The following is a 10,924-nucleotide window of genomic DNA, read 5'->3' as shown; positions in this document are numbered from 1 at the left end:
CATCTTGAAACCAACTCGCAAACTTTCGCAAAGTGCTCTCGAAGTGGAAGCTGCGAGGAAGGCCAGGCGCGCGGCTCCCGGTGTCCCCGCCAGGGCCCCCAGGGAGACAGGGCGCGGGCCGTCCCCAGGGCCCGGCGCCAGGCGCACGGGAGCCGCCCCGGGGCCGCGCCGGGTGGATGCGGAGGTGCGCCGGGTGCATGGATTGTGCTCGGGCGCCCGGCTCGGGCTGGGGCTCCGGGCCATGGCGCCGCCGCCGCCGCCCGTGCTGCCCGCGCTGCTGCTCCTGGCCGCCGCCACCGCCCTGCCCGCGCTGGGGCTGCGAGCGGCCGCCTGGGAGCTCCGCGTGCCCGGCGGGGCTCGAGCCTTCGCCTTGGGGCCCGGCTGGACTTACGCGTTGGACGCCGCGCGCACGCCCCGGGCACTGCTGGAGCTGCTGGACGTGAGCCGAGAAGGGCGGCTGGCAGGACGGCGGCGCGGGCTGGGCACGGGGCCTCGGGGCTGCGCGCGCCTAGGGGGGCGCCCGCTGCCGCTGCACGTCCGCCTGGTAGCCCGTGGCTCTCCGACGGCGCTAAGCCTCCGCTTGCGGGCCCGCGCGCAGGGTCCTGGATGTGGAGCCCAGCCCCGGCCCCGACGGGCCCCTGGCGCGGAGCTGCGTGCGCGGGCTGTGCTCACAGTGCCGGGGCTGGGCGGGACGCTCTGTTTCCCTGCCCCCGGCGGTGGCGGGGCCACGCTGCACTCGGCGCTCGCGGCCCTCACCACCTTCCCTGCCTGCAGCTGCCCGGTGCGTCCCGGACCCCACTGCCCGGGCCGCCCCATCTGCCTGCCGCCCGGTGGCTCGATCCGCCTGCGCTTGCTGTGCGCCCTGCGGCGCGCTGCTGGCGCCGTCCGGGTGGAGCTGGTGCTGGAGGCGGCCACCGCGGGGACTCCCTCCGCGCCGCTGACGCCGCCGGCCCCGCCGCCGCCGCTGCCGAGCCTGCCTCAAGCCCGGGCGGGGGTGGCGCGCCGGGCCCGGCGGGGCGCAGGCGGCAACACGAGCCCGCAGTTCCCGCTGCCCAGCTACCAGGTGTCGGTGCCCGAGAACGAGCCGGCGGGCACCGAGGTTATCGAACTGAGCGCGCACGACCCCGACGAGGGCGAGGCGGGGCGCCTGAGCTACCAGATGGAGGCACTGTTCGACGAACGCTCCAATGGCTACTTCCTCATCGACTCCGCCACGGGCGCCGTGAGCACGGCCCGCGCGCTGGACCGCGAGACCAAGGACACGCACGTCCTGAAGGTTAGCGCCGTGGATCACGGCTCGCCGCGGCGCTCGGCCGCCACCTACCTCACCGTCACGGTCAGCGACACCAACGATCACAGCCCGGTTTTTGAGCAGTCCGAGTACCGCGAGCGCGTGCGTGAGAACCTAGAGGTGGGCTACGAGGTGCTGACCATCCGCGCCACCGACGGCGATGCGCCCTCCAACGCCAACATGCGCTACCGCCTGCTGCAGGGCGCAGGCGGCGTCTTCGAGATCGACGCGCGCTCGGGGGTGGTGCGCACGCGGGCCGTGGTGGACCGCGAGGTGGCCGCTGAGTACCAGCTGCTGGTGGAAGCCAATGACCAGGGCCGCAACCCCGGCCCGCTCAGCGCCACAGCCACCGTGCACATCGTCGTGGAGGACGAGAATGACAACTACCCCCAGTTCAGCGAGAAGCGCTATGTGGTCCAGGTGCCCGAGGACGTGGCAGTGAACACGGCCGTGCTGCGAGTGCAGGCCACGGACAGGGACCAAGGCCAGAACGCGGCCATACACTACAGCATCGTCAGCGGGAACCTGAAAGGGCAGTTCTACCTGCATTCCCTGAGCGGCAGCCTGGACGTCATCAACCCGCTGGACTTTGAGGCCATCCGGGAGTACACGCTGCGCATCAAAGCCCAGGATGGGGGCCGGCCTCCTCTCATCAATTCCTCGGGGCTGGTCTCTGTGCAGGTGCTGGACGTGAACGACAACGCACCCATCTTTGTGAGCAGCCCCTTCCAGGCAGCGGTGCTGGAGAACGTGCCTCTGGGCCACTCGGTGCTGCACATCCAGGCGGTGGACGCAGACGCTGGTGAGAATGCCCGTCTGCGGTATCGCCTGGTGGACGTGGCCTCCGTGGGCCCTGGGTCTGAGGACCCTGCCTCCACCCAGGACTTCCCCTTCCAGATCCACAACAGCTCGGGCTGGATCACGGTGTGTGCTGAGCTGGACCGCGAGGAGGTGGAGCACTACAGCTTCGGGGTGGAGGCGGTGGACCACGGCTCACCGCCCATGAGCTCCTCAGCCAGCGTGTCCATCACCGTGCTGGACGTGAATGACAATGACCCCATGTTCACGCAGCCCACGTATGAGCTTCGTCTGAACGAGGATGCGGCTGTGGGAAGCAGCGTGCTGACTCTGCGGGCTCAAGACCGCGATGCCAACAGTGTGATCACCTACCAGCTCACAGGTGGCAACACACGGAACCGCTTTGCGCTCAGCAGCCAGAGCGGCGGTGGCCTCATCACCCTTGCGCTGCCGCTGGACTACAAGCAGGAGCGGCAGTACGTGCTGGCGGTGACCGCGTCCGACGGCACGCGTTCGCACACTGTGCAGGTCTTCATCAACGTCACTGACGCCAATACCCACCGGCCAGTCTTCCAGAGCTCCCACTACACAGTGAGTGTCAGCGAGGACCGGCCCGTGGGCACCTCCATTGCCACCATCAGTGCCACGGATGAGGACACGGGTGAGAATTCCCGCATCACCTACGTGCTAGAGGACCCCGTGCCGCAGTTCCGCATTGACCCGGATACCGGCACCATCTACACCACAACGGAGCTGGACTACGAGGACCAGGCTGCCTACACACTGGCCATCACGGCTCGGGACAACGGCATCCCTCAGAAGTCGGACACTACCTCCCTGGAGATCCTCATCCTCGATGCCAATGACAACACGCCCCAGTTCCTGCGGGATTTCTACCAGGGCTCTGTTTTTGAGGATGCGCCACCGTCAACCAGCGTCCTCCAGGTCTCTGCCACAGACCGGGACTCAGGTCCCAATGGCCGTCTGCTGTACACCTTCCAGGGTGGGGATGACGGCGATGGGGACTTCTACATTGAGCCCACCTCCGGCGTGATCCGCACCCAGCGCCGGCTGGACCGGGAGCACGTGGCTGTGTACAACCTGCGGGCTCTGGCTGTGGATAGGGGCAGCCCCGCTCCCCTAAGCACCTCGGTGGAGATCCAGGTGACTGTGCTGGACATTAACGACAACCCGCCTGTGTTTGAGAGGGATGAGCTGGAGCTGTTTGTAGAGGAGAACAGCCCCGTGGGGTCGGTGGTGGCGAGGATTCATGCCGACGACCCTGATGAAGGCCCCAACGCCCAGATCATGTATCAGATCGTGGAAGGCAACGTGCCGGAGGTCTTCCAGCTGGACCTGCTGAGTGGGGACCTGCGTGCCCTGGCCGAGCTGGACTTTGAGGTCCAGCGGGAGTATGTGCTGGTAGTGCAGGCCACGTCCGCCCCGCTGGTGAGCCGGGCCACGGTGCACATCCGCCTCCTGGACCAGAACGACAACCCGCCAGTGCTGCCTGACTTCCAGATCCTCTTCAACAACTACGTCACCAATAAGTCCAACAGCTTCCCCACCGGCGTGATTGGCCGCATCCCCGCCCATGACCCTGACCTGTCCGACAGCCTCAACTACACCTTCCTGCAGGGCAACGAGCTGCGCCTGCTGCTGCTGGACCCCTCCACGGGCGAGCTGCAGCTCAGCAGGGACCTGGACAACAACCGGCCGCTGGAGGCGCTCATGGAGGTGTCTGTGTCTGGTGAGTGGCCGCTGGGCTGGGAGGAGGCTCCCCACGGGCTGCCTGGAGAGCCGCAGGGACCCGCAAGGGCCCGCCCGACGAGCCAGGGCGCATTCAGGCAGGGCCCAGGCAACTCTGGGGATTTGCTGCCTCCGGTGGGATGCTGGGGGCGGGTGCCCCGCCTAGGCCGGCCAAGGGGAGAGGCACCGCACTGCTTCCCTCAGCATTTTTGCTGGAAGCAGGCCTGGCTGCTTCAAGTTCAAGACTGGGGCTTGGCGCTTTCCTCAGCAGGCTAGTGGCTCCTGAGTCCTACTATTAAAACCTGGCCTGGGGTCATCTAGGTTGCAGGGTTTGCTCGGGGATGCTCTTCAGCCAGCCAGCCACAGGGTTCTCTGGAAAGATCAAAGGTCACTGCCGGTTCCATGTGCCAATTAGTTTCCGGGTGGGACCGTTGGAAATTGCCGGACAGGTCCCTGAGTCACCCTGTAATACGGCTGGTGTTCCCTTGGTCTCGCTTTTCTGTCTCCTGCAGATAATAACAGTGGGGCCTGTGTGTGCCGTCTTTGTGCAAGCTCTTTGAAAGGCACAGCCTCGTTTGATCTTGGCTCATGCTCCTGGACACGGGCTTATAATTTGGGTGTTATTTAAGAGGCCTGCCCAGGTTAGTGGCGGAGCCAGTGTGGGACCCTGCACGCCAGCTCTGGGGCCGCAGGTGAACAGAGGGCGAGTCAGGCTCAGCTAAGCTGCCACGTGCTTGGCAGCAAAGAGCCTGTCCTCCACGCCGCTGTCCCCGCATGCCAGCGCCAGAGGGGCATGCCAGAGGGACAGATAGAGGGTCTGGGAATTGGGAGACACGGAGGAGAGAGAAGTATTTGGCAAGGGTGGGGGAACAACAAAGAGACCCCCAGTGACTCTGTGAGAGGCCCTGCGTGCCCACCCATCCTTAGACCTGGTCAGCTGGTGCAGGCAGGTGACCTTACCAATGAGATCAAACTGCCACCAAGAAGGGCTCAGATCTGTGGGTTATTAGAGTCTGTGTTCCTGAGTTGTTTTTGAGCGATAAGTTATTAGGATACGATATGGCTGTGAGAGCCCTGGAAGAATCACGTAGTTACTTTCCTGATTGGCTTTGTTTCCACTGTGGACTATGATTCTGCCTGTACGAAGAGTTGGGAAGCAAACAGGCCCCACTTCCAGTTGTTTGCTTATAAAATCTGAAACTTGCAGATTCAGTTTGGAAATGATGCAATACTTAGTACTTCAGATGGATTTTGGCAGCATAGTCTACCTTGTTGGTGGATATTTTAGGTTTTGCGAGGTTGTAAAATCGTGTAGAGTGTATGGAATAGGCCCTAAGGGACAGAGTGTTAACCAGGGTTATGGATGTGCTTATTAGCTTTTTTCCTGCACCACTTTGTCTGCTGGGTGGAGCAGAGTGGAAAGTTTGGCCAGTGTAGAAACAGCGTGGCGAGGTAATGGGTTTAGACTTTCCGGGGGCATGGGGCTGCAGAGGGGACAGGCCCGTGCCCGGGCAGGACGTTTTGCTGGCCTGCGCGTCAGCAGTCTGGGCCCTGCAGGTTAGCCAGGCCGCTGGGATTAGCACGGAGGCCATTCCGAGGGGTTGGCCACCGAGGGCTGTCAGACCTACCCGGTGGGTGCACAGCCTGGCCCGCTGTCGAAGGTGCGGTGGGGACTCCGTGCTATGTAGTAATTGTCCCAGTGATCCAGTCCTTGGCTCTGGCTCCTTTGCTGGCACGACCTCGTGTCCCTCAGTCACGGGGGCCTTCCCTGTGACTCCCCCCAGATGGTAACGGTTACCTTTGACTGGGTTCCATCGGGCAGTTTTCTAGACCCTCTGGTGAGTGGGAGGTGAGTGGTGTTCCTCTGCTGCCCATTTTACAGGTGAAGACACTGAGGCTCAGAGGTGTCGAGTAACTTTCTCAGGGTTACACAGCCCGTGAGCAGGGCCACCAGGTGTCAACCATGATTAGGAAGAAACAAGCCGTGCTTTCTCACTCTCCTCTCTTAGCTGAGAGGACATTTTTGAGGAGTTCGTTGCTAAACCGAATGACCCAGTGCCGGGTGGGTGCCCTGCTTTCAGGTGGGCACATGGGGCGCCATGTAATTTTCAGACCCACTGGGCTACGACTGAATGCGCCAAAGCAGCAAATCGCTACCGACTAGAAGATCTGTAGTCCCAAACAGCGAGACCAAACCAAACAAAAAGATCAGCCTTCGAATTTCCCAGAGGCAGATCCTTCGGTTTTATTAAGGCACAGTGCTGGAAAGCCGTTGTTTCAAGCGCATGTGCCGTTGGCAGTGAGGTCGTCCTAGCTTCCTAGGATTTACAGCCGTACCCTAGAGCCTTTGATGCGTCACCACCGCGCTGGGGATGCTGTGTGGAGCAGGCGGGGATGAGCTTTCGTGGGAGCCATTCCAGGAGGGCCCAGAGCTTCCTCGGAGGAGGGGGCGTGCACCTGGGGCGGGGCGGGGCCGGCACCGTGGGAGGAGGGCAGTTCCCTTTCGCCCGGCCTGGGGTTCAGCAGGTCGTTCTGACTGTGAGCAGACAGCGTTGACAGTTTCATGCAGGCCACCACCGGCAAACCCCTGTTTGAAAGCTTATGAAGTCCGAATATAGCGGAATTCAAGTAGCTGCCATTTTTGAATGACATCCAGCCATAGGAGATACTCATTTTGTATGTGACTGTGTTTGAACGAGATTTTAAATTCTGTGATAGGGACTTTTTACTATAAACGTGTAATAAAAGCTGTGTTTGCGTTTTTCAAAGCAGTGTGTCTAGTCACCCAATGGCAACTCAAACGCTGAAAACTCTCTGTGGTCTTTCTAGACGTTGGTCTTTTAGTAACATCCACATTTTTAATCCACCTTGAACACGTGTGTGCCTGCGGGTGTAGACCTTAAGCCGCACGTTGCAGAACGTGGCCCTTGGTGGGAAGGCGCGTCCCTGCCCCCTGCTGTGTGGTGGCTTTGTGGGTGAGAATGATTGGTGGGTGAGTCATCCAGGCATGTTAGAAAATCCCGAAACTCAGGGAAATAGCAAGGTTGAGTAACCTTTCGCCGTTTACTTTGGTGGGGAGTGGATGGTAGAAAGTCGTCTAGGCTCGATAAAACTTTGAGAAGTGTTTGCCTAGTTAAATACAGGATATCATAGTGACTTTTACGTGGAAGATGACAAACAAGGAAATAAGGAGCTGGCCGTCATCCCAGCCGTCGTCTGGATGCACAGAAGGGCATTGGAATTTCTTCTGAAACTCCCGGTGTAGGAAGGAGCAGACCATCTTAAATTGCACCCCTGGTTGAGCTGGATCCTCTGGGAAGAGTTGGGTGCTTTTGGCAACGCCGTAACCATTTGAGGGCTCCCATAACTCTGGAGTAGTGGCTTGCTCCTACCTTGAGAAACGTTGGCTCAGAAACAAAGGAATGTTTATTCCTTTATCCAGCACCCACTGTGTGCAGGGCCAGCGTGGACAGCCAGCGTGGCCCTGACGTGCTGTGGTTGGGGAGAGGTAGACAAGGGACTGAGCTCAAGGGGAGGGAGGTGAGGACAGCGTGTGCACCAGGGTGGGCTGGGGACCCTCCGGTACCAGCGAGCGGGTGGGAAGCGCATGCCTGGCGGGGAAACAGGGCGTGGCAGAGGGTCTGGAGAGGGCTGACTGTGGAGGGTTTGGGCCAGTGCTGGGCAGGTCACTCTTGGCGGGAGAATGGACCGGGAGCGGAGCTGGGAGGTGGGGCTTGGACGGAGGAGGGATTGCCGGGTTAGATGGTCACACTCAGTGGGCACGATGGGCTGATCGCAGACAGCCTGCTCTGGGTGCCGGGACTCTCCCCGGCGCTGCCTGGCCCCGCACATCAAATTCTGCTGCTGCCACCTCATGTCGTGGATGGCAGCCTTGCCACGCCCATCTCAGAGATGAGCAAACCAAGGACAGGGCGCCCAGGAAACCAGCTTGTAGTGGTGGCAGCTGTGGGATTTCAGCCCTGGACGGGCAGGTCCTGGACCCTGTTCCCTCAACGTTTGGGGGGTGAGGGTGTGTTCTGAGCTGGGGTCCTTGCGGGGGGATCAGCTTCGGGGAGACCATGAGGCCAGTTTTGGGCCCCATGTGGCTGGGGCATCTTTGAGATTGTCCTGAAGACCACTGGACATGCAGGTCTGGGCAGGAGAGGACAACTGGGGTCATGGCCCCAGGTCGTCATCACGGCCTTGGGGGTGACAGGCAGAGAGGACAGTCATGGCCCAGGGACAGTCAGCATGGCTTTGGGGACAAGAGAGTGCCGGCGCAGAGGGTGTGGGCAGTTAGGATGGGACTCAGGCCCTGTCCTGAGGAACCCCGGCCCGAGTGGGCTGCGGGGAGAAGAGGGGTCTCCCTGAGTGCCGCAGCAGGAGCAGCCACACGCAGAGGACGGCCCGAGGGCGCAGGGGGTGTGAGGGTCCCCAAGGGGGTCATCCCTATGGATGCCCTCTGGCAGTCCGGGAGCCTGGGGACAGAGGCGCGACCTGGGTGAGCCAAGGGCAGGTCTTTGGTGGCTTCTGTGAGAGCTGAGAGGAGGGGCTTGGGGGCGTCTCTGAGGAGCAGACAGGGTTGTCAGGCGTACATGGGGGGTGGGTGAGGCCCAGGCTGGAGGGAAGGCGGGTGGCCGCGGGGTCGTGGCCCCTGCACACAGCCCAGTTGAGGGCCGCGAGGAGGGGGCAGGTTACCGTGCACAGCCTTCCTGGCCTGTCCCAAGACTCCACCACCCATGCAGGTGCTCGCCCCGGGTGGGCACGGGGAGAGGGTGGTGGGGGACACCCTCAGTGTCCCTCAAAGGCCTGCTGTGGCCCAGCTCTGTGTAGCTTCCCTCTGAGTCACGGGAGCTGGAGGGGGATGGAGCGGCAGGACGTGGAGGGGAGGAGGGGGCTGGGGAGGGAGGAAGGGGCCGCAGGCTGCAGCAGGGCCTGAGCTGGCTGGGGCAGGGCACCCCGCCTCGGCACCGCTACCTGGGGCAGGGGGCCTCCGTCTACCACCTACCAACCGGGGTGACGGGAGACCATTTTTCGCAATCCAGGTAAAGTGGCGGGCAGGTGAGCCCCTGGGCGGGAGCCAGCTGAGAAGAGGTGCTGGTCTCACCTGGAAGGTGGCAGTGTTGGTGCCAGAACTCTGTGCAGGCCCCGGTGTCTCTGCTGAGGAGCCCAGCTGGGTTTGGGCCTCGGCTTGCGCCCCCGTTGGAAAGCTCAGAGCAGACGTGAAGGAAGCAGGGGAGGTGGGCTGGGGCCTGGCAGCCGCCGTGCCCGTGTGGCCGCCCGTGCTCGGATCCAAACAGAAGTAGATTTTATCGTGTGGGGCACGGCGTGTGGAGAACAGCGTACGTTTGGCATGATCTCTTCGGTTCCCAGCCTCGGGGGAAATAGTTTTCTAAGTTTTTTTCATCTTGTCCTGTAACCTGAACACACAGGTTCACATAAATGGCCTAGAATGAAATTCCTGAATGCGGGGAAGGGACACAGCAAAGACCCCCTTTAGTTCGGCAGGTCCTGGCTGTCCCCTTGTTTCGGAGGGGGACAGGGTCCCCCAAGGAAATGCTGGAGGGCTGGGGCCCGGGCTGTGAGGGTGCTCGTGGCCACTCCTTTGTGGAGACCCCGGGCCTCCCTCCGCTCTCGCCCGCGGACCTGGGTTTGGGCGCACAGTAGGTGCTTGGCAAATGTTGGTGGGCTGTTTCTTAAACGAGCCCAAGGGGGCCCACAGAGGGGCAAGGGCAGGCGGCCACATGCCAGGCCGAGGGGCTGCTGCCTTCACCTGGGGCCCAGGGGGAACCACTGGGAACAAGGACGTCCCCCGTGCATTGCTGGGGACCTGGCCCTGGGTGAGAGGGACGGGCATTTTCCAGGAAATCTCTGATGGGTGAATCGCATGCTTTTGCTTCAGGTAGGAACTTGTGGGTGCTTGGTAATCCGTTCCCCTTTTTGGGTGTGAACATTCCAAAGCTGGGAAAAGCCCCACTCCAGGCTTCGTCGCCGTAACCGCGCTGGTGCCTGTTCCCTGGATGTCCTGGATGAAGGCCAGGGCCTTTTTTAAAAAAACAAACACACACGGCAGGAGGGACTCCGTAAAGGTTACTGTGCAGGGTAACACTTTTCCTTCCAGCCACCCCAACACGCGTCTGAACCCCAGGGGTTGTGGGGAGTGTGCGGTGACACAGCCGGTCCCTCGGAGCTGGGGGCCGTGTCTGGGGGCCGGCCTGTGAGGGAGTCACACGGGCACTGCTGCTGCGCTGTCCTCGTGTGCCGGTACCTGCTCAGGTCACCGCATCATGTCACTGAGATCTCACAGAATCCCCATTTCACAGGTGAAGAAACTGAGGCTAGGGAGGTTGTAGCAGTAGGAAGGGCCAGGCCCAAACCCTGGGAATCTGGGGTGCTGACCACTGTACTGACTTTTTGGCTCCCTGCATCTGCCAGTGGCTAAGCCCTGGGACACAGGCTTGGGGACACCCAAGGATGAAATCTCAGCACGAGTGACCCCATTGCCCAGAACAGGAGGACTGAGAATCACGTGTACATCGTGTCTTATTCCACCTGGGGGGCGGAGGCCACCACACTGCGGGAGGGGGGCAGGGGCGGATGCTGGAGAAGGGGTCCCTGCAGGGTCTCTGTGCTGGAGCTGTCGTTGAAAGCAGTGGGGTGCGGGACCGGTGGGCACCGGGTGCAGGGAGGTGAGGTCCCCTGGTGCCAGGCAGGCGTGTCTGTGGAAAGAGCCGCAGGCTGTGTGGGCGGCAGGAGAGGCGGACGGCAGGTGAGGAGCTCACCCTGGGCAGAGCCGGCGTCCCTGGCCGGGGAGCCCGCCTGCCTCCCCGCCTCCGCCTTGCTTCTCCCCACCCTCCTTCCCTTTCTCTCTCATCGTCCATCAATCAGCATTTTTCTTTCTTTTTAGTAGCCTATTTTCTGTCCCAGTTCTGTGTCTTTTTTGTGGTAATGTTTTTAGGATTTTGTTCATATCTAATCTAAATGACACTTGGTTAAAGTAAACTAACAGCAGCTAATTCAAATAAAATCATATGCTATGTTAGCATTCGGAGATAAGAACTCTCTTGCGGGGCAGTAACCGTTTGT

At 61.7% G+C, this 10,924-nt stretch overlaps 1 protein-coding gene across 1 annotated transcript in view; it reads left to right on the top strand.

Annotated features, from left to right (window-relative positions):
- The first annotated feature begins 241 nt into the window (after window positions 1–241).
- CELSR1 (cadherin EGF LAG seven-pass G-type receptor 1) overlaps window positions 242–10,924 on the top strand; it is a 137,488-nt gene continuing 126,805 nt past the window's right edge. Inside the window, exon 1 of the mRNA XM_069491303.1 lies at window positions 242–3,839. Coding sequence (XP_069347404.1) covers window positions 242–3,839 — 3,598 coding nt within the window. The remainder of the gene's footprint in view (window positions 3,840–10,924) is intronic.

This window comes from Eulemur rufifrons, chromosome 16, assembly GCF_041146395.1.
Source record: "Eulemur rufifrons isolate Redbay chromosome 16, OSU_ERuf_1, whole genome shotgun sequence".
Taxonomy (NCBI): domain Eukaryota; kingdom Metazoa; phylum Chordata; class Mammalia; order Primates; family Lemuridae; genus Eulemur; species Eulemur rufifrons.
This window is presented reverse-complemented; position numbering and strand designations above follow the sequence as displayed.